The sequence below is a fragment of the Artemia franciscana genome, unplaced genomic scaffold (assembly GCF_032884065.1).
Source record: "Artemia franciscana unplaced genomic scaffold, ASM3288406v1 Scaffold_601, whole genome shotgun sequence".
NCBI lineage: Eukaryota > Metazoa > Arthropoda > Branchiopoda > Anostraca > Artemiidae > Artemia > Artemia franciscana.
The window spans coordinates 387,735-408,973 of NW_027066312.1; the positions used below are offsets into that span (position 1 = coordinate 387,735).

A 21,239-nucleotide genomic window follows, 5' to 3' on the forward strand; every position below is an offset into this window, starting at 1 on the left:
TGAAGTTCTAAGGCTCTCAGACATTCTGAATTTTACTCGTTATTTTATCACGACATTCTATAAAATAAATCAAAAGTAAGGAGTCATTTGAATATCAGTAGTGTATTTTATATAAATAGAAAGCTTATTAATTATTTTTGCAAAATTATGCCGGCCAGAAAAGGAACTCTGATCTAGAACAGAATCGAATTAAATATTTGATGAAATGGTAAACAGAAGAGAGTAATCTATGTGTATTTTTTTCTGAGTTGTTTAACGGTAGGGGAGAGATGATTTTTTTTCTACCTTATGATATTGTGATGTTTACTACAGAATACTGTGTAGTGTGGTGTTGCGAAGGGATTTATCATTGGTTAACTTGAAATCTGACTGAAGAAGACAAATATAAAACTCTCATCATAACCTAGCGTAGCGTAGAGAATGCTATAGGATAGTTTATCGCTGTTTTATCTCAATTTTTGCACAGCATTTCTAATTTCATTGCATCAGCTAAAAGTTTTCAGCTGTTTGGTAAGAAAGAACATACAGAACAACAATTTTCTGTCTCCTCAAATGAACTTTGTAATGGAGGGCACACTTAGTAGTCCGTATTGTTGAAGTACCAAGGATATGAAAATAAAAAGTTTTGCCTCACTGGAGCAATCTTTGATCTATTGATACCTGAAAACCGCGATTTTCTTAGATTTTTGCTTTTGGCTGTTTCAAAATTGTGAAGTTTGTAGAGGAGTAAGACATTGTGTGGGTGGTGCTGAGTTGAATTGTGAAAATAAATAATCAAAATGAGTTTGTTAAATTTGAATACTCTTTTTTGTCTGTAAATACAGAAGCGCATTAACAAGCTGTTGATTCCCAAATACATCTGCACCTTCAATAACTTGATTTTAAGTGGATACGAAACGGGAAGTAGATTTGTTTAAACCAGCTTCTGCAAATCTATGGAAGACATTTTAGCATTTCAAAAATGACAATTAATTTAATTGGCAAAAATAAGCTGTTTCACTAATAAAATATCATGAATTTGAGCCTTATTGGAAATAAAGTATCTTTATATTGATGAATATAAAATCCTAGAAATTGAAAAAAAACATTATTAATGTGAAACCAGATTACTGAGGAGGCGATTAAAATAGAGCTTTGATATGTTTTAAATGTAGAAGTAAAGTTTGTTTTGATAATTTAGATGCATTAAGACTCATTTTCTCTTTACAAGTTTTTTTTTTATAAGTGGCTTTTGTGCAGGCCTAGTGTTACGATGTTTCAATCAACGCAAGACCAACAAAATACTATCTAATAGGAAACCATCATTTAATAGCACCAATTCAGGTTTATCCATCTACCATTTTACACTTTCATATTTATTTAACAATCAAACACTCGAAACATGTATTAAATTTTTTATTTTCATGTGAAAAGCTTGGTTTGTTGCATAGCTCATTTGGAATCACCATAGCCAATACCCGAGGGTCACTGGAACCTTGCATTTGCCTAGGAATTGCTCAGCTGGACTTCTTTGACACTTCTCTAACTTAAACAGTTTCTCTGTTATATCATAAGTCCTATTCTTCCTGTCAGAATAAATAAATTCTCTGTCCCCTAATTTCATGTATTCCAACCTCCAATTAGAGGTTTTCGAGACTCTGAATAGGGCTAGTTTAAATGTATAAGCATCGCGGTAGTAATCTTTTGATGTCGTAACATTTGGCCGCGATTCTTTCATTATTTATTACCATACTTTCCCTCCAATGGATTCTACGGATCAAGAGGCCTACAACTATTTCGTGTGTCCTAACAAATCGTTTAAGTATCATTTAATTGGTTATGTTTGTGCCTAAGCTGTGACAAAAGCTGCAGTACTTTGGACAGGATCCTTGTCTTCCCTAATCAAATCAAATATTTCTTCATCAAAATACATGCTATTTTTCCCCGATTGTATTAGTTGTGTTACTGGTAAAAAGATAACAATAAAAAAGGATTGAAAACCCTCCTTGAAACCTCATACCTCTATTAAAATTGTCCCTCATTAAACTAATAAACCTTATAAAATTAAAAAAAAAAGTGTTTTTTAATTGAAAGTAAGGAACAACACTAGAATTCAAAACGAACAGAAGCTATTCCGTATATGAAGGGGTTGCCCGCCCCCTCTTCGTTAGTACCTTGCTTTTTACGCTTAAGCTTCTAGCACTTTAAAAAAAAAAGCTTCCTATTCTAACTAAACGACCCTTGTGTATCAGGGGCCATTTTTTAAAATTAGGACAAACAGTAAAACTAACTTATAGTGCAAGGTACTGAAGAGGGGGGCAACACTTTCATATACGAGATAATTTCTATTCGTTTTGAATTTTAATGTTGTTCCTGCTTTCAGATAAAAGAAGTATCTTGAAAAAAGAAATATTAAAAAAAAAATATATAAAAAACATCTCAGCGTTCAAAAGCTTCAAAGCCAATATTAACAAGCTCCTGTATCTAAATGCATTTAAAAAAAGAAAATAAAAAGTGCAGGACTTAAATTTGATTCCAGAGATGAGATCTTGCGAAAGCGTCTCCATACTAATCTGAATGAGAAGAAGCAGAAGAAAAAAACAAAAAAGGGAAGCGGGGCATGTGGTCAGTAAGCAAAGAGATTAAGGTTTTCTTAATTTTTTTTTTCTTTTTAGGAAAGTTTTGTACCGGCCGACTGCAGGGTGCGGGAAATAAAGGACTCCATTTTAGAAGTAAATACAAGTTCTGTGAAGAAAATTAAGCAATGGTTAAGTGAAGATTCAGAAGGGCTAGAGGCTTTAACGTAAGTTTACTAGAATAAGAAAATAACAAGTTTACAATAAGAAAATAAGTACAAATTCTCAAAAACAATATTGTAACAATCTCTTCTGTTTTTTTAAGCAAACATCACATTTAATCTTATAATAATAGTAATAAAACTCTTTTTTCTGAGCTGCTTTTTGGCACCTTTTGCTCGCAATTATTGAGGCTAGAGGGAAAAACAAGCTTACTATTTTATATCGATCAAAAATATGGATGGCGCACGAAAAAAAATCCCAGAAGCCCTTCATTGTAAAATATAAAAAAAAAAAAAAAAAAAAAAAAAAAAAAAAAAAAAAAAAAAAAAAAAAAAAAAAAAAAAAAAAAAAAAAAAAAAAAAAAAAAAAAAATGTGTAATGAATACTACGTATGTCTTAAAGGCTAAAAACCTCCTTCAAATATAATTTTCCTACTCGTGGATTAAATCCTATGTTCTTTTAGTTGATATGGTACGGTCTTGCCCAAAATCAAAGAGCATATATCTTGTACCTTTTTCTCATAATGAGTTAGAACTCATTAGTTTGCTCTGCTTTTTCGAATTTTCTCACCAGAAAAAACTCATCGTCAGAAATGAGTCCATGCGTATGCGCCTTATATGTATACGAATTTCTTTTTAAGCAGATTAATTATCACCTTTCCTCCTAAAAATATCGTTTCAAGCCCTTCCCTCCCAAGAAAATTCCTCAACTATAGAACTAAACGAATGTTCGTGCCCAGTATCAAAATGTATATATCTGACTCATTGGTACTTTTACTGGAGAGCAAAAACAAGATTTTCAAGTATTATGTAAAGGGTACATTTTTATATTAAATGATGCAACGAATAAGAAAACATAGCTAAAAACTAGTATGTTGCTGGGTTTTGTCTTAGAGTTAAGATTAAGACACAAGAAATGAGGGAAGTGACAGTGTTTAAGTGTTGCTCTAAAGCACCGGGGTTCCGAAAGCATGATGCATATTTGCCAAATGTTTTTAGAGGAAGCATCTAAAGGTAATTTTAAGTACTTGCTTGAATGACCGTATATCTTGGACTAAGATTTGACAAAAATATGGCTGAAAAGCTTTTTCCAGCCTTTCTAATAAAATAAAGTTAACATGGTTAGTTCATATCTTACAGACGACAGACGATTATTTCCAGAAATCGAACTTTTTGATTGTTCAACCGGGACCAAACGAACAGTAACACCTTCTTAAATTGTTGTGCAGAGGTCATTGGAAAAATTTAAGTGAAATTCTAGGATTAACTTATTAATTAATTAATTAATTAAGACTGATGTTTAGAACAGACCGGGATGAAAGACGAGCTGTTGGACTCAGGTGGCTTGGCATTGTGATAAGTTATTATAGCAGCAATAGTCATGTTAAAAAATCATGCTTTTTGGTGATATTTTCTATCATTTAAATCTTCAAACTGATATAATTCTTCAAACTTTGGTATTCGACATGGATTGAAAAATAAGACGTAACCGCTGTCCGTTATAATTTTTGGCAGCGTTTTAAATGTTAGGTTACCAGTAGGTGACCACTAAAAGTAATGCATAAGTGAGATTTATTTCCCTTTTTCGGTAAAAGATTACAAATAGTGTAATAGTGAATATAAGAAAGAGGAAAAAATATAATTATAATGCGGAATAATCTACGCAGACAGCAAAAAGAAGCAAACCAATTAGAACAGATATGTTGAACATGAAGATATTAACATGTAAGAATCATGGTTCGAATCGCACAAACTTCCAAACTTATTCTGCCTTTCAGTGACTGTAGTAAGAGGATCAGTTATCCCATACTTTCCCTTTATTCTGGAATTATTGTCCAAATGCGGGATATTAAGATGGCATATAAGGAAGGAAAGCTCTTTCTTTCCCCACCGATAGGATGGTAAAAGGGGGGATACCCATAGAATTTTTGGGATAACGTATATCCTATAAAGGTGCGCAACTAAAAAAAACGGTTAAGTACCAATTTGTTGCCAAAAAAAAAGTGCCTACTGTGGGCTTATTTGTGAAAGGCTAAAGAAGAGCCTTTCTTTCATGATTGCCAACTTTAACTTTCTGATTATCAAGTTAAAGAGAAGCAAGAGATGGCTGTCGGAGGACAAACAAAAGTATATCACTTTTATTCTCAGACCAAGCTTAACATATACGCTTTTTCTGGTAAGGAAAAATTTTCTCAGCTCGAGAGAACGATCTGATCAGACTGGAGATATCATCTGTATAATTCAGTAGCATAATACCTATTCCAGGCAACACTCAACGTTGTGAAACAACCTGTGGCGGACAGCAACATTATCATTGTACGATGGAGGGGAGTGAATTGCATTCTCTCTAATGCCTGTTCATGCAGGGATCCATGCACCATGTCTATTTGCCTGAGTGGACGACGGGACATCTCAACTGTACTTTTAGCTTACGCTATAGATTCTTAAGCCCAATGACAATAATAGACCTAGAATAGGATCGTAGAAAAACCGGCTGATTAACAATTAGTGAAGTAAATTCACACCTTTGAAAAGTTTTTTCTTTTTTTTCTTCTCTTAATTAATTTGTAGTTCTCTTTTAGATTTGTTGAGAGTGTCTTTCAATCGTCTTCATGTTTGAACGGGTCCTTTTTGAAAAATGAATCTCATTACGGATGCTCATCTAGCAATCACGGGATTGAAATTGGAGAAGTAGAGAGTACATTTGATCAGTTAAGTCGTGTTAAAAGTGAATCAATTTTAAATGGAGTCTTTCAATGTTTGACCGGTGATATGGTCCCCAACTTTAATTTGCCATCGCCTCATCCTGAGACCCTCAGGGTTTTTATTAGTGTTCCCTTTTACCATGAGATGATGATGCCAAAACATTTTGCTGAGTTGCAGATACCCTTTGCCCGCCTCCTTCTTGATGTCATTAATGATAAATACAATGAAGCGGTTATTGGTAAGTTATTTTGAATTACTTTGAAAACAGCTTGATTTAAAACGCTTTTTTATGTCTATTAATTTTAGGTACTAGGTTAATGTTTCATCAACATCGTTCAGTTAACTTCTCGGTGGTCGAATTGACTAAAACTGAGATTTAACCTAAGGCGTGGGGGGTTCAAACCTCACCCCACTACTTTTTGTATGGATATGGGAGATTTAGTATCTGTTTCAAAAGCCTCAAAGAAAGTGGTTTTATGTAGATCAAGTATTTTTTTTTTTAATTATAAACATGGACAAAAAAATCAAATTGATTAGAGATAAAATTATGGAGCTTGAGAATAAAAAAAGCCTTGCAAAATAAAATTGAGTCGTTAGATTGTTTAGACAAAGGTAGTATGAAAAATAAGTGAATCGGCAAACAATGAAGGATATGTATGATTTGAAATAGACATGTTTGAAGGAATTTTGTCTCTAAAAATATGATATCGTTTTAGGATTAAGCACATCTAATTGCTATAATAATTGATACCTACTCACTTCTGTAACTTTAATCCGGTCGGCAAGACCATCTTGAGGCTTCTTATCTGACCATATTGTGACTAAGCTTCTCTAAGATTTCTGTAAACACTGCAGTTTTTAGGAGTAGTGACAGAAGACAGTTGGCTTCCCAATATGACTTATAAAAGAGCAAATGATGTATAACTACTTTGCCCTTATTAACTAACTCAATGGGCTACAAATTATAGCTAACTGCAAACGATTGCTAGCTTGCCCTTAAATCATTTAATGGGGTTGATAGGTTGACCTGGCGTCTATTCATGTGCTGAAATTGTAATGATATACTATTAGCTTGGAATAATATTTGAAGTTTGTTTAGTAAGTTTGTGATATAACCTGAAATTGTTTATTGTTATTTATGGTCACCGTATAGATAAATTCGCTTTTCTATTTTTGAAGACTCGGTGTCAAAAGATTTGGCTAACTTGACATTTTATAAAAAAAATGGACAAAGGAGAGGATCGGAAATGTAATACAGAATTGTCCCATACTAAGCACACAAACTAAACAAGAGGATTCTTCTTTTGTTTTCATTTTATTCATAAGAGTCTCAAATTGCTTCAAAAAGCGAGTAGAAATGAAGTTCAACATGCCTGAGAAGGGTTAATGACTGGGTGTCTTACCCCTCTCTCCATTATCCAAATAAAAAGTGCTGCTGAAACTGCTGTATCGGGAAAAATAGCTTACATGGAGGACCCTATTAGTAAATCATATATGTACGATTAGTTTGCACGTTTAAAAAACGGCCAATTCTTGATTGAGGACAAAATCTCATTCAGAACGTCCATCAACTGAATTAGCAACATATCTTGGAGCTTGGCTCATTGCATTTTAGTTGAAGATTTTAGCATGAAAAAGATTGCTGCCAAGTTTGTCCATGGTGTTCTTACTGACGTTGAAAAGAATGACGATTCAAAACGACTCCTTAAAATTGACCAGAATTTCTGTCATAATTCATTGCAGGTGACTAGGCATGGTGCCGTTAGTACGACCCAGAAAGAAAGCAGCAATTAAGCCAGGTTAAGAGGTCATCATCACCCTGTCCAGAGAAATGTCCTTAATTACTTACTTAGATCCTCCTACGCCTGGGGGTGCATAGGGCAGCGGCGGTTGACCTCCAACTTGACCGATCTTGTGCCAAAGACCAAAGTTCATTCAGAGTTGTTCGGAGAATGGTTACCTCTTTCTCCAGGAATCAATCAAGTGTGTCGCGTTGTCTTCCATTTCTTCGAACGCCGGGTGGGGTCCAACACTTTAAATCCTGTGGGAGGTGTCCTTCGTTCATGCGGGTCATATGCCCCCAATTTTTCCATCTTCTCATTCTGATCTCGTCGGTCACAAGTGTTTGTTCGGTATCAGCCCTTACCTGGGTATTCGTTACTCTATCGGTCCAATGTACCACAAGGATTCTACGCACGCAATTATTCTCGAAGCCAATTAATCTTTTCTCAGCAATCTTTGAAAGGCTCCAGGACTCGCATCTGTATAAAAGTACAGAGAATACATTACTCCTAAACAATCGCAAATTCAACTTCTGAGAGTAGTGTCTACATTTCCAAATATTTTTCAGCCGAGAAAATGCTCCACCTGCATACGCTATCCGTAGCAAGACTTCTCTATCACAATTCCCATCTTGGGTAATGTACTACCGAGGTACTTGAATTCTTTGACCTCTTCTATATTAGTGCCTTCGAATCAAATCCTGCTGCAATGGTTGTCCCGACTGCGTTGGACATACTTTTCGTTTAACAACATTATTCTTTAGGCCCATAGGGGCAGCTTTCTCTGCTAGTTCTTTCAGATTTTGTTGAATGTCCTCTTGGCAGTGAGCCACGAGAACGATATCGTCAGCGAAATCGCTGTTGTGTATTTGACCCTCAGCGCTTAGTTTAATGCCTCCTCTAAAGTGGCATGCTCGAAGCACAAAATCTATAAGTATTGCGAATAATATTGGAGATATTAAACATCCTTGACGTACACCGGACTCGACAGGGAACCACTTTGACAACCCAATCTGTGTCTGGACTGAACAGACCTGTTCAGCATACAGGACTTTAATCATATTCAAAATTTTTGGAGGCATTCTATACACTAGGAGAATTTTCCACATTGCCTCTCAGAACAATAGAATAAACTGCAATTGCCATTCATTTGATATCTCCAGTAGAACACGTAAGCTAAATATCAGGTCAAAGGAAGAATGACTTGGGCGGAAACCATGTTGCTCATCCCTTAAAATTAAGTCCACTTGAGGCTGAATTATACTAAGTATAATCTAACATAGAACTTTACTTCCGACTGGCTGGAGTGTCATACCTCTCTAGTTATCGCATGATGTCTTTCGAGCTATCTTGAAGAGTTTCATGATAATACTTTTATTCCAGTCAAGAGGGACAGCCTCGTCGTCCCACATCTTACCAAGCAGCTTAAATAGTGGGCCAGCATCAGCTTTTTTCCCGTATTTCATCAGCTCTGGGGGGACTCCATCACACCCTGCTGCATTCCCATTTTGTAGTGACTTCAGGGCTATTATAACTCCCTGAAAGAGGATGAGGCCCGAATAGATATCCAAGTTAAATTGAGGCGCGTCAGGGACCAACAGTGACTCATTGTGTATTGGCTGGTTTAGAACATTCCAGAAATATTCACTCCAACGGTTCTGGACATCTACCTGATTGGTAAGCAGCTGCCTACTTTTATCCTCTATGAAGGGGCAAGGGTTTGTTTGCGCGCCGGGAAGCTTCTTAGTAAGCATATAAACGGTTTTACTGTCACCCCGACTGGCTGCTCTCTCTGCCTCAGCTGCTATGTTCTCTTGTCATTCCTGGCAGACGTTTTCACTCGCTTATTCGCCCACTTATGCTGCTTTTTTAAACTATCACAGTATTGCCTATCGCTAGGCTGACTAGATGAATGAACAGACCATTGACCCAGCCTTTTATTTAGAAGCGTTAAGAAGATTGAACAAAAGTATTTGTCGTTAAAGACTAGATTTGTGGTAGACACTGGCTAGCTTTTTTACCATTACAATGCTTCCTCACACATTAACATCTCTGTTTTTCAGTTTTTGACTAAGAACTACATCGTTTGACTAAGAGCCAGGCACTTAGTCAAACGATCTGGCTCTGTGTGACATTTCCTTATTTCAACGTATGAAAAGAGACTTGAAAGGGTGGTAATTTGACAACATTAAAAAGGTTAAGACAAAAACGAAAGAGGATTGCACCTCTACTGTATAGCCATTGAGTAAGTAAGAAGATCTGTCATTGAATGACATTGTCATTGAATTCCACTGGTTTTATAGGGAATGTGGTCCTGGAACGTTTTGACATTTTGTGGAGCCCAGGATCCCGAGCAAAAAACTCCACGGTCAATAGGGGATTTAGAATCATTTTCTAGATTTGTACTCTAATGTAATTTAAGTTTCACCAAGACTCCGTCCACAACTAATATTTTTGTAGAATTTTCGCGAAGCGAACTTTGGAATTAATTAAAAATGTGTTTTTTTTTTACCTTGGAACACAAGAACCGCATAGTTTTTCAAAAAGTAGAAATCGAAAATATTTGAAGAATTAAATGATATATTTTGCATTAGTGTACAAGTTAAATTGACGTCTGTTACTTTCAAATATCATTAAGAGTCTGCAACCAACATAAACATAATCTAAAGCAAAAGAGCTAAAAAGTGAAGTTTATCGAAGTTGTTTCTTAAGTTAGAAATAAGGAAATCTTTCGAATTTAAAAGGTTAACTTGGCTGGCTTTTTAAGCAATCCTATCTATAAAAATTGCCCTTTATTTTAGAGGTGTATTGACTTTTTAGACCCCTCCCCCATCGCAGTCGTGATAATTAACGTCTCTTTTTGGTGCTTAGATCTTACTGTCCATATTCATTAAAAAATCGGATTAGCTTCCTCAGCCGGTGTTATGGGACTGAGCTAAACGAATACATTTAGTCTATGGGATAAAGCAATAATCACATGAAATGAAGATTAAAATGATTTCAAATCTTAGAGTAGTCTCCGAAAAATGAATTCTAAGAAGATTTTTTGGCAAGTTAAAAGTATGTATGGATTAAGAAAATAATTTGGCTTTCTTTAGTTTGTCCATGGATTGTAAAAAATTCTCTTGAAAAACATTCTGAATACTATGCACATAAGTAAACACTGAAAAGTGTTACAAGTTTGTCCAGCAAAAGTGTTACACGTTTTTCCAGCAATGGATTATTTAATTTGTTTATCAATGGAGTTCGTAGATTTCGCGTGTGAACCACTCAGTCAAGTTTGGCCTGTTCTTCCGACACTTTATTTCCAGATTGACCATTAGATTAACGCCGTTTGTTTTTATGGTCATACCCGAAAGACAAAAAAAAGATACAAGAATATGTTCAAGATCAATGACCTATCGATACTGCCAAAACCCTTGTGGATACTTCGTCTAAATTCGTGCATGGCTCATACTAAATCGAAATTTACATCCGAAAGATTATTATTTTTAACTTTTTTATATAAATATAGCTCTTTTGCCTATTTTCAGATAATTGGTATGAAGATTTGCCCGCTGACTGTTTCCTGCGCGTCATTGGAATATACAAGAAAATAATCGTGCATGTACTAAATCAGCCTGGATTGCAGTTAACTGTAAGTTTTATTCATATACACAGTCTGGAAAATAGAAAATCGGGCTCGATTGATCTATATGATCTCATATTTGGGAAGCTACGTATGATTCTCTCCTGAGGGTAAAAGAATGGCTTTTGGTTGTCGTTAAACTAAAAGCATCAGTGTGTAAGATGTTCGGTGGTTCCCTGGCTTATTTGCCAAAATGATTTCTTAGAATAATTAATACAAAAAACTTTAGGTCCAAAAAAAAGATTATTTTCCAACGGGTCAGAAGGTGCTTGTGTCTTTTATTTAGAGACATTTTTCTTTGTAAGTGTAATATTATATTTTTCTTGGTTTTGGAATCTAACAGCTCTCTGAGTTCTAAATAAATTGGGGCTTATCCATCACTCCTTTGTTAGTCGTGATATTAGAAAGCTTACCAATGGCAGAATAGTAAAAATTTTAATTGGAACTTGTTTTATTTTTTTTCGTGGGTCAAGCTTTTTGAAAGTATAGAGGGACTGATAATTCATTGCTGTGATACAAATTTGAAAAAAAAAAAATATGTATGATTACTCTACTCAAAAATGAGCCGGGTCTAGTGCAAAAATGAGGCAAGTCGTTCTTCGTGCAAACGCTTTTAATCGACAAATGTTTTTAACCTAATTGACCACAATATCCTTGTAAATAAACTGCTGACGGAGTTTCAAGTGAGTCTCTTTCTAGTTAAAATTATTGCGTTCTTTAAAACAAATCGTTTTCAAGTACTTAAACATAAAAATGCTTAAGCTTCCTCTCTTTTGCGAGGTCCCCGAGGGAACTTTGATGGTTCCCGTTTTATTCTTGATAATAGTTAATAGTCTCGTGACTGACCACACAGACCGATTGAAGTATGTGGACAACCTGTCTGCACTTGAGGTTTGTCGAAAAAATATTAAAAGCTCAACTATGACATTACTTTACGATGTCACACTGGAGACTTTTTGTCGAAGACGAAAGTTAACCCTAGTAAATCGTCAGTTATGACATTTAAAATTTTAAAGTCATCCTTCTTTTTCACAAACCGCATTCTTCCCAAAATCTCTGTCAGAGGTATTAAACTACTTGGGGTGACAATTACTGCTGACTTGAAGGGGGGCGCCTATGTTCACAACGACCTCAAACCAGCGTCCCTTTCGGTTTCCCTTCTAAAACTTTTGATAAAAATTTTCTCGCCCCCCTATGAACCTTCTCCAGCTTTATTGTTCTTTTATCCGGCCAATACTCGAGTTCGCTTGTACAGTGTGGCATTTCGGTCTTTCTTCAGAGCATATCTATATGATTGAAAATGTCCAAAAACGAACACTTAGAATTTTAAATAGTGAAGGGAGGGTTCCGTAACTTTTCTGCTTGGTAAGTTCAAGCTCTCCACGTTGGCCGAGAGAAGAAACCTTCTGTATCTTTGTTTTGGTACCAAGACCCTGTCTGTTGCCCCATTACTTTACATCATCCCCGAACCCTTCCATCCCTCTTGCAATAGACCGTCCCGCATAAAATCCCAAAAAATCCCCAAATTGACTCCCATCCCCGCTAAACATGAAAGATATCGCGAAAGTTTTGCTCCGAGTTTTGTTGAGTTGTATAATAACCATGAAAACTGGTCATTAATTTATTTTTATCTGTTAATTTTTTATTTTTGACTTTTAACTAAGTGTTGACTCTCACTCAATCGGACTATCTGTCTAGGCTCTGTCTTCAATTAGCCATGGCTTGATGCCCACAACTAATTGATTTTAATTCAGTTTTATTTTTGACTTTTAACTAAATGTTGTATCTCACTCAATCGGACTATCTGTCTTGGCTTATTCTACAATTAGTCATGGCTTGATGCAACCATGCTGTGATAGAAAATTTTTAAATAAAATTTTATTCTGATCTATATTATTGGAGGTAGGAAGTGGGCCTTAGGACCCTTTAAAATCACCAGGACTTTTTTTGAAGAAAGTTAGAGGCGTTGCACCATATTTGAATTAGAACTATGCAACGGTTTTGAAAGTTTTATGTGTGATTTGAGATATTGCTGGAATTTATTATAGATAAAGGAATAAAAAAAAACCTTTAAGTCAATTCCTTCGAGAGACGCAGGATCAAACCTTGTTTAAAACAGGATCACACGAGAATTTGCCGTCTGTATGATTGGAAGAAAAAAAAATCAACCCGTGGTCCCTAAAACATCCCCATGTCCCTGAGACAACGGACCTCTTATGATAAAAGTAGGCCCACTGCACCTTTTTTTAACTGGGGTCATGCAAGGATATTTGGTCTTTGTGATAGGGCACTTAAAGCAAGCCTTGGCCCCTTTGCCAAACAGCAGTATGTTCTTGTGCTAAGTTTTTAGACAGGGATGTATTTTGTACATGGTTTAAAGCGGAACCTCGCAAAGATTTTCAATTTATAGGGTTGAAAGCACAAAATAGTCTGAAAGCCCCTACAACAAGAGTTACCAACTGATGAAGTGAAAAAAGAGTTCAATCAAGGCAAAAAAAGTACAAGTTGTTAAAAAAGAGTGCAAGCTGAAAAATTTGCGCGGTCAATTATCCTACGATCAAAAACCATATTAGCTTCTAATTTTTCAAATTTACTTAAAATAAAGTTAGGAGGACTCTCTTTTAAAATCAACCTCTAAGTGACAGGTTAGAAAATGATTTTCATTCTTTTCTTAGCTTAAAAGTTAATGCTCTGCTTGAAATTTGCTGGTGTTTATTTTGATTGCTTGGATCTTTAACTGAATTAAATAAAAAAAAAAACAAGTTTTTTTAAATGAAAGTAAGGAGCGACATTAAAACTTAAAACGAACAGAAATTACTCCGTATATGAAAGGGGCTTTTCCTCCTCGACACCCCGCTCCTTACGCTAAAGTTTTTTATTGTTTTAAAAAGTAGAGTTGCGAGAAAGAATCAAACTTTAGCGCAAGGAGCGGGGTGTCGAGGAGGAAAAGCCCCTTTCATATACGGAGTAATTTCTGTTCGTTTCAAGTTTTAATGTCGCTCCTTACTTTCATTTAAAAAAACTTGTTTTTTTTTATTTAATTTCTGAAAGTTTTTGAATTAATGCATGTCTGATTTTGGCTCTCCGTACATAAATTACTAAAATGAAATTTGCATATTAATTCTTTTTTTGGCTAAATGGCCTTTCTCTTAGTTTTGATCAGACGATTTTGAGAAATAAGGGGTGGGGAAGGAGGTCTAGTTGCCCTCCAATTTTTCGGTTACTCAAAAAGGCAACTAGATCTTTTAATTTTTAACGAACGTTTTTATTAGTAAAAAAAAACGTAACTTAAGAATTAACTTACGTAACAAACGTACATAACTTACGTTACGTTTTATCCCAATTCTTTAAGAATGACCCCTGAATCAGAAAGGCCGTAGAATAAATAGTTGAAATTATTTAAAAAAATTTTAGCATAAAGAGCGAAGTATTTATCTCCTCCTAAATACCTCGCTCTTTATGCTAAAGTATTTTTAGAACCCTTCATATGCGTAATAATCTCTGTTCGTTTTAAGTTTTAATGCTTCTCCTTACTTTCAATTGAAAAAACTTTTTCATGTTTATATTTTCATTGGTTTTTTTTTATAGTAATGCTAGAAAGTCCTGCGCCCTTTTCATTGAATTTCTCTTCCCCCATGAAATACTCCTCCAAGGAAAGATCCTCCCATATAGCCCCCTCCCCTGAACCCCACACACAAACCAAAAAAATCCCCCTGATAACGTCGGTACACTTCCCAGTAACCATTACTGTATGTAAACATTGGTCAAAGTTTGTAACTTGCACCCCCTCCCCCAGGGACTGTGGGGGGTAAGTCATCCCCAAAGACATAGTTATTATGGTCTTCGACTATGCGGAACAAAATGGCTATCTCAAAATTTTGATCCGTTGACTTTGGGAAAAAATGAGCGTGGGAGGGGGCCTAGGTGCCCTCCAATTTTTTTGGTCACTTAAAAAGGGCACTAGAACTTTTCATTTCCGTTAGAATGAGCCCTCTTGCAACACTCTAGGACCACTTGGTCGATACGATGACCCCTGGGAAAAAAAAAATAAAAAAATAAATAAACACGCACCTGTGATTTGTCTTCTGGCAAAAAATACGAAATTCCACATTTTTGTAGATTGGACCTTGGAATTTTTTCTATAGGGTTCTCTGATACGCTGAATGCGATGGTGTAATTTTCGTTAAGATCCTATGACTTTTAGGGGGTGTTACCCCCTATTTTCCAAAATAAGGCAAATTTTCTCAGGCTCGTAACTTTTGATGACAAAGACTAAATTTGATGAAATTTTTATATTTAAAATCAGCATAAAAATCCGATTCTTTTGATATATCTTTTAGTATCGAAATTCCGTTTTTTAGAGTTTCGTTTACTATTGAGCCGGGTCGCTCCTTACTACAGTTCGTTACCACGAACTGTTTGACTATAGTTGACATCATCAAATGTTTACGTAAAGTTTTGTCTCCATTTCACCCATTTGTTTTGAAAGGAATATAAGAGGGGGAAGTAACTACCCGTGAACTATAGCTGACTACACTGTAGTCAAGTCAAGTACCTTACCCGAGCAGCGAATAACAAAATGGTGAAAACATTCCTAGTCGTACAAAATAATTCTTCTTCCAATGCTGGATTTTCTACTTCTTTCCTTTCCTTGTAAATTTATGTCCAATTTTTATGTGAAATGAGTAGTATTCTGGGACATTCCCAGAAAGTGGATAGATACTTGTTTGGTGAATGTACTGGTTTGCTTTGAGTACATTAAAGTTTGAGCACATTAATGGATATGAATAAATGTGAATGAGACAGGAGTTCTGCGAAAGGGGTATTTTGGATGTGAATCAGAGAAAAGGGTCTTTTTGGGTTGTTTATCCCAACAAGAAAGAGTTGCAAATTTGAATTTTCTACTATAGAAAAACCACATCAATAGCTTGTAAAAATGTTCAATGATAAATGTGACCTAACATTTTATTTTGATGCATTCATAGTGTCGATCGAAGAGAAGTCGGAGCCCATCAATAACTACACAATTTCATAAACAATAATAAAGTTAATAAACCAATTTTTTTATTTTATCTTCAAAGAATAGTTCCCAGCGCATAAACAACTATAAATCACAATTTACTATCAGCTCTTTTTACAGCTACAAGTATTGCAGTTGTAAACAACTGCACTTTTTACAACTGCAAGCATATGCTACCTCAAAGGATTAAAAAAACCTTGGTGGATACGACAATCTAATGAAGACAATTCTTCATGTATCCAAATATGAGGATATACAGTCAGAAGTTCAACCTCGCAATAAGATTAAATAAAAAAAAAAGGTTTTTTTTTAAATTGAAAGTAAGAAGCGACAATAAAGCTTAGAACGAACAGAAATTATTGCGTATGGGAAAGAGGCTGTCCCCTCCTCAACTCCACACTCTTTACGCTAAAGTTTTTTATTGTTTTAAAAAGTTTAGTTGTAAGAGAGAGTCAAACTTTAGCGTAAAGGGCGGGGATCATAAGTTCCATAATATTTGTTTACGCTCTATTCTTAGGTAAAAAAAAGAAGAAGATTATTTTCCACACTAGGAACATCAGGGAATAAATTTAGTCTGTTGAGTAGTAGGAAGGTCACTTTCACGCAAATGAATGTTAAATTTGGATTTAGGGGGCAATTCTGACTACCGTATAGATGTAAGTTGGAACTTTAACCCCCCCTCCCAATGGTCAAATATATAACCTTCATTGGTATATAGGGGTGGATGAAGTGAATTTGCGCCAAAAGCGATTATTATTTTCGGAAAGAGCATAAGAAAAGGCATCATGTGGTATGTTCACTTTATTCGTTGGGCCATAATGTAAACTGCTCAATATTTACCCATTTTTTATTTTCATTTTCATTTGGCTTCAATATTTTTAGCCCTGAATTCATTTCTTGAAGTGTTATTCTCCTACCTCAACTGCTTTTGAATATAGCAAGAACTGTCTAAACTATAACTTTAGGCTACCCCATATTTTCCTAATGTTCCCTTTTATGTCATTTTGATAGTATGGGTCCCATCCAAAGCAAGTTCTTGGACTCGTGGCTGGTAACATAAGGTTTTTATTTCAGAAAAAATGGCTATCACAAGTAGAGATGGGTCATTTGCGCTTTAAAATTGTGCTTAGACCTAAAGTCTTTGGAGAATTTTATCAGTTAGAGAAAAGACTTTGAAAAGTTTATTTGGTTGCTGATTCTCCATCGCCTGACAGCATGTTGCATGTTCACTTTTCCATTTCCAAGAAGTATAGCTGTGCCCGACAGCTTTTATCTTCCTTCTATAAAATTTGATGTTGAATCTACCACGTTTTCCCTTGTTATTTATACTTTGATCTACTTCTTCGTAAGTGGCTGAAAATACCAGAAAGACGCATTGGGGACGGCCCAGGCAGAGATAATAAAGATCATACAAGATCATAATCATTTCATAAAAGAGTGCAAAAAAGAGGCCAAATAATGGGCAAAAAGAGTGTAAATCCAGTCAGTAAAGTGAAAGAGTGCATTTCACACGAAAAGTGTGCTAGTTGGCAACCCTGCCTCCAACATCCCCTCGCCTTTGTCCACGCCATCTTTCTCGAATAAAGGTGGATAAGTTGCAACCGAATCCTACAAGAATCTTTAACCTCTATGATTACAGATTAAAGCAGACCTAAGACTTCTCCAAAATTTCGTCTTTCCCATACCCAGCACATTAGCAGTAAAGGAGCCATGTTCATCTTTTTTTAATTTGAAAGCAAGCAATAATTTTCATATGGTTCGAGGCATAACATGGGCTTGTGTCCCCTCCATTCTTCTGGCCAACTTTTTATTGAAACTAGAGTATTTAGTACCTTGTTTGAAATGTGTTTATACAAGAGTATTAAATGGATATGATTAGAGGCACGAAGAGGGCCTATGGCTCCTCCAACACCATTTCCCTCTCCCATAACAACTTTGTTCAGCAGAGAAAAATCCAACTGCCCTAGATTTTTTAAAGGTTGGGGCCGAACGCTACGGGAAACAATGTTTGAAAACTGAGATTTAAGGATAATTTCATGATGACTTTCAGAAACATGCTCCCCTCTCTGGCTTCACTGTAAAGGGGGTTCACTGGAAACATATTGGGGAAAGTAATTTGGGTTATGGGACGGAGGGAATAGATTTTTACTCACCTTCAGTATTAAACTCTCTAGATTCATTAGAAATTTGGTAAGCAGGCATCTACAACTAAGAAGCCTGAAACATGAAAGTTCTGACCTTTGACCTTTGTCGTCCATGATCTAAGTTTCATTTGTTCGCGGAATTATTCTCTTTCACAGTGATTAACTTGTAAGTATTAATCATACAAGCTCATTGTCGGTTTCAACTATAGTTGCAATCTTATAAAGAGTCAGGTTCGGGGGCGAAGGATTACATAAACTTGATAATTGATCCACCTTTTACATGTTTCCTATATATTTTGTGATGTATAACTAAAATACAATGTATTAGATTTCGCGCATTTGGTGTATTTAAAAGTAAAATCGTTTTTGTGTTAGAAATTGGAGATTAAAGATGGTTTAAGCAAAACAATGTATTTTGAGATTGTCTTTGGAATCTGTCATCTGCAGTGTGACACTACAGTCTTTAATCAATGGCGAAAGAACTAAACCGTTGCTGTGACACTTAACGTTGCCCAAGCAACATCTCACGCTTCCCAAGCAATGTAAATGTGGTTCTAACTTGATGAAACTGGGATTGTAATAACGGCTATCTTTGGTATCCACAAAGCAAGGTTTGCTTCATGGTTAACTGTATTCCCTTATCCATGACTTTTTACAATTGTTTAGTTATGGACGATTTTAGTTAGGCACACTCGTTGGAAAAATACTTTTAAAACCTTTAGTTATAGCAGAACGGACGTCGTTTGTGCAGATCAATAGAGTTATCGTTTATTTTTAAAGAATTTATGCTGAAATCAAAACGCGCTTTGTTTGAATATAGCTTTTAGGCACGCCCAATGCTTAAAAAACAAAGATAAATAATAATCCAACAAACGGGGTTTTATCAATGGGGCTGTACCTTTGAAGTTTTGGGTTAAAATCCCTGTCATCCGTATGCTTCTCCGTCTCTCTCATTGGTTATACTTCGGGTAGACTTCTATGTCTGGAAAATAGTAAAAAGTACGAGGTAGTCTATTCAATATTAATGAAACCATTCTGAGCATGGAGCTAACTAAATGAACTAGACCAGGCATAAAAACTTCTCGTGGAGTTGTTAATCTGTATCATTGATGTAACCCTTTGTTTTGGCGCATCATTCGTCTCAAACTCAGGACCTGAAAAACTACCGCACTTCACTGTTTTGTGTAACTTCTCTCATTTTTCTGTATCGTAAAACTAAGGAAACTTCTTCTTCTTCCATATAGGCACCATGTCGTGATGAGAATTTACGTTTATCCCTTGAAGTTCTTAGAAAATTCTATGCCATCAATCAAAAGCGTACGAAGCAAATAGGATGTGAAAAGTTCTACGTCCCTGAACTCACAGGGACAGTTCATATACCTAAAGACTATGTGCAGTGGAGCACCAGGGACTCTCCTGTCTCTGGTTTTTTTTTCTGCAATTATCCGTTCTTGTTTGATGCCATGGCGAAGACTGTTCTTCTTCAAACCGATCAAGCTTTGCAGGTAACTTTAACGTAGAAATTTCTTCTTTTAAACGAAGCCTAAACATGTTATGCTTTATGGAGATTTTAATTATGGATTTATCTTTTGTTTAAATATTTTATATATTGCAAATTTAGATCTTCTCGAACAGATCAAGCTGTGTAGGTTACTTTCAACTCTGAGTGTGGTAAATATCTTCATGTGGTAAATATCTCAATGACAAATCTTATTCAAATGGATCTAGCCTTAAAGCTAACTCTTAATTTCGAATTTAACTTCACTAAATCCGTAATTGTTACTGAATTTAAACACTATGCTTTTCTATTTGTTTTTTTTTTTTTTTTATTTTTAAATATGAAAATAAAGGAACCTATTCATCTATGAATAAATAATTGGTCTGACTCTATCCGTCTGTATGGATGCACCTTAACAATCGCTGAGAGTTCAAATGTCAGCCCGAGTGTCACCTAATCGACTTGAAATGTCACCCGTTTGGCAAAAAAAAAATAAAAACAAAACAAATGCAAAAAGATCTCTGATTTTTTTTTTTGTCTCGTGTTTTTCTTGCTTTTTTTCTGTGTGTTTGATATTTATCGTTAAAATAAAATATATACTACGTGAAGATATTTAACTACAGAAATATGGCTTTTACATACCCCCTTTTATAATAGCTCCCATTTTATAAATTGGTTATACTATGTTTTTTTATTTATTTCTAACATTTTTACTGGAAGCCGTAGCCTGTATTTGGTGTCACTTACCCTAGGCTTGAAGTATGCGTTTTTATGCTTCGTTGCATAAGATGTTCGCATTCCTAGAATTTTGGTGTTTTTCTCGGCATTCTAATCCCATACGGCTATTAGGACCTCATTGATAGAGGATCTGTCCGTTTTTGAATACATCGAATTTCAAATTATATGTTTCTAAGTAACTATTTATTCTGAATTATTTCTGAATCATTTTCTGAATTCTGAAATATGAATTAAAAAAATTGAAAAATGGGACCAATATGCCTCAGTTTGATTTTCATCCCTTGAGGGCAAAAAATGAACTAATTTGGGGTAAAGTGTGTTCCGCCTAAATAGTAAAGGTCTGAGGCTTACATTTAATTCAAAAAATTTTCTGCTTAATAAATTGATTGCTGTAACCTTTAAAAGTATTGATCCCTTCTTTATTTTTTTTTTTTTTTTTATTTGCATACATACCAGTTCTGATGAGCATAGAATAAATAAGTTGTAAGTAGAATTAATGAAGGTAATCTTTTTTGCTAATTATTTTCCATTAGTGTTTGAATTGTAGTTATTTTGTGACGATTCTCCCTCTTCACTCTACTATTTATTCACTACCATCAATATTTTGATAATAGAATGAATGAGATTCTCAAAATTAGCTAGCTAGTAGACAACACTTTCAAAACCAATTCTGAAAATTTTGAAAGTCTTAGATCCTTTGGTTTTCTTATTCCATGTCCGTTTTTTTTCCTGTGTGTTGTTAGAGGCAATTTGCCTTTGTGGTCGAAACCTCTACTCAGTTTGGTAATGATGATTCTGTGTACCTTCAGGAATCAGCTGTTTGCTGGGCTACAATAGCTTTTACATTTTTGAAATATATATCTAGGGATTTTAGGCTAATTTTTTATAAACTGTATAACGTAAAGCGGTTAGAGAGCTATGTTTTGCCTGCTTTGGTTTGTTAAGCAC

The 21,239-nt window shown here is 35.2% G+C and overlaps 1 protein-coding gene across 2 annotated transcripts in view; it reads left to right on the top strand.

The window, feature by feature from the left end:
* LOC136043442 (probable E3 ubiquitin-protein ligase HERC4) overlaps positions 1-21,239 on the top strand; it is a 96,664-nt gene that overhangs the window by 51,489 nt on the left and 23,936 nt on the right. For both annotated transcript variants that reach the window (XM_065728358.1, XM_065728359.1), the window contains 4 exons: positions 2,655-2,782; positions 5,359-5,720; positions 10,797-10,900; positions 19,300-19,560. In XM_065728358.1, coding sequence (XP_065584430.1) covers positions 2,655-2,782; positions 5,359-5,720; positions 10,797-10,900; positions 19,300-19,560 — 855 coding nt within the window. The remainder of the gene's footprint in view (positions 1-2,654; positions 2,783-5,358; positions 5,721-10,796; positions 10,901-19,299; positions 19,561-21,239) is intronic.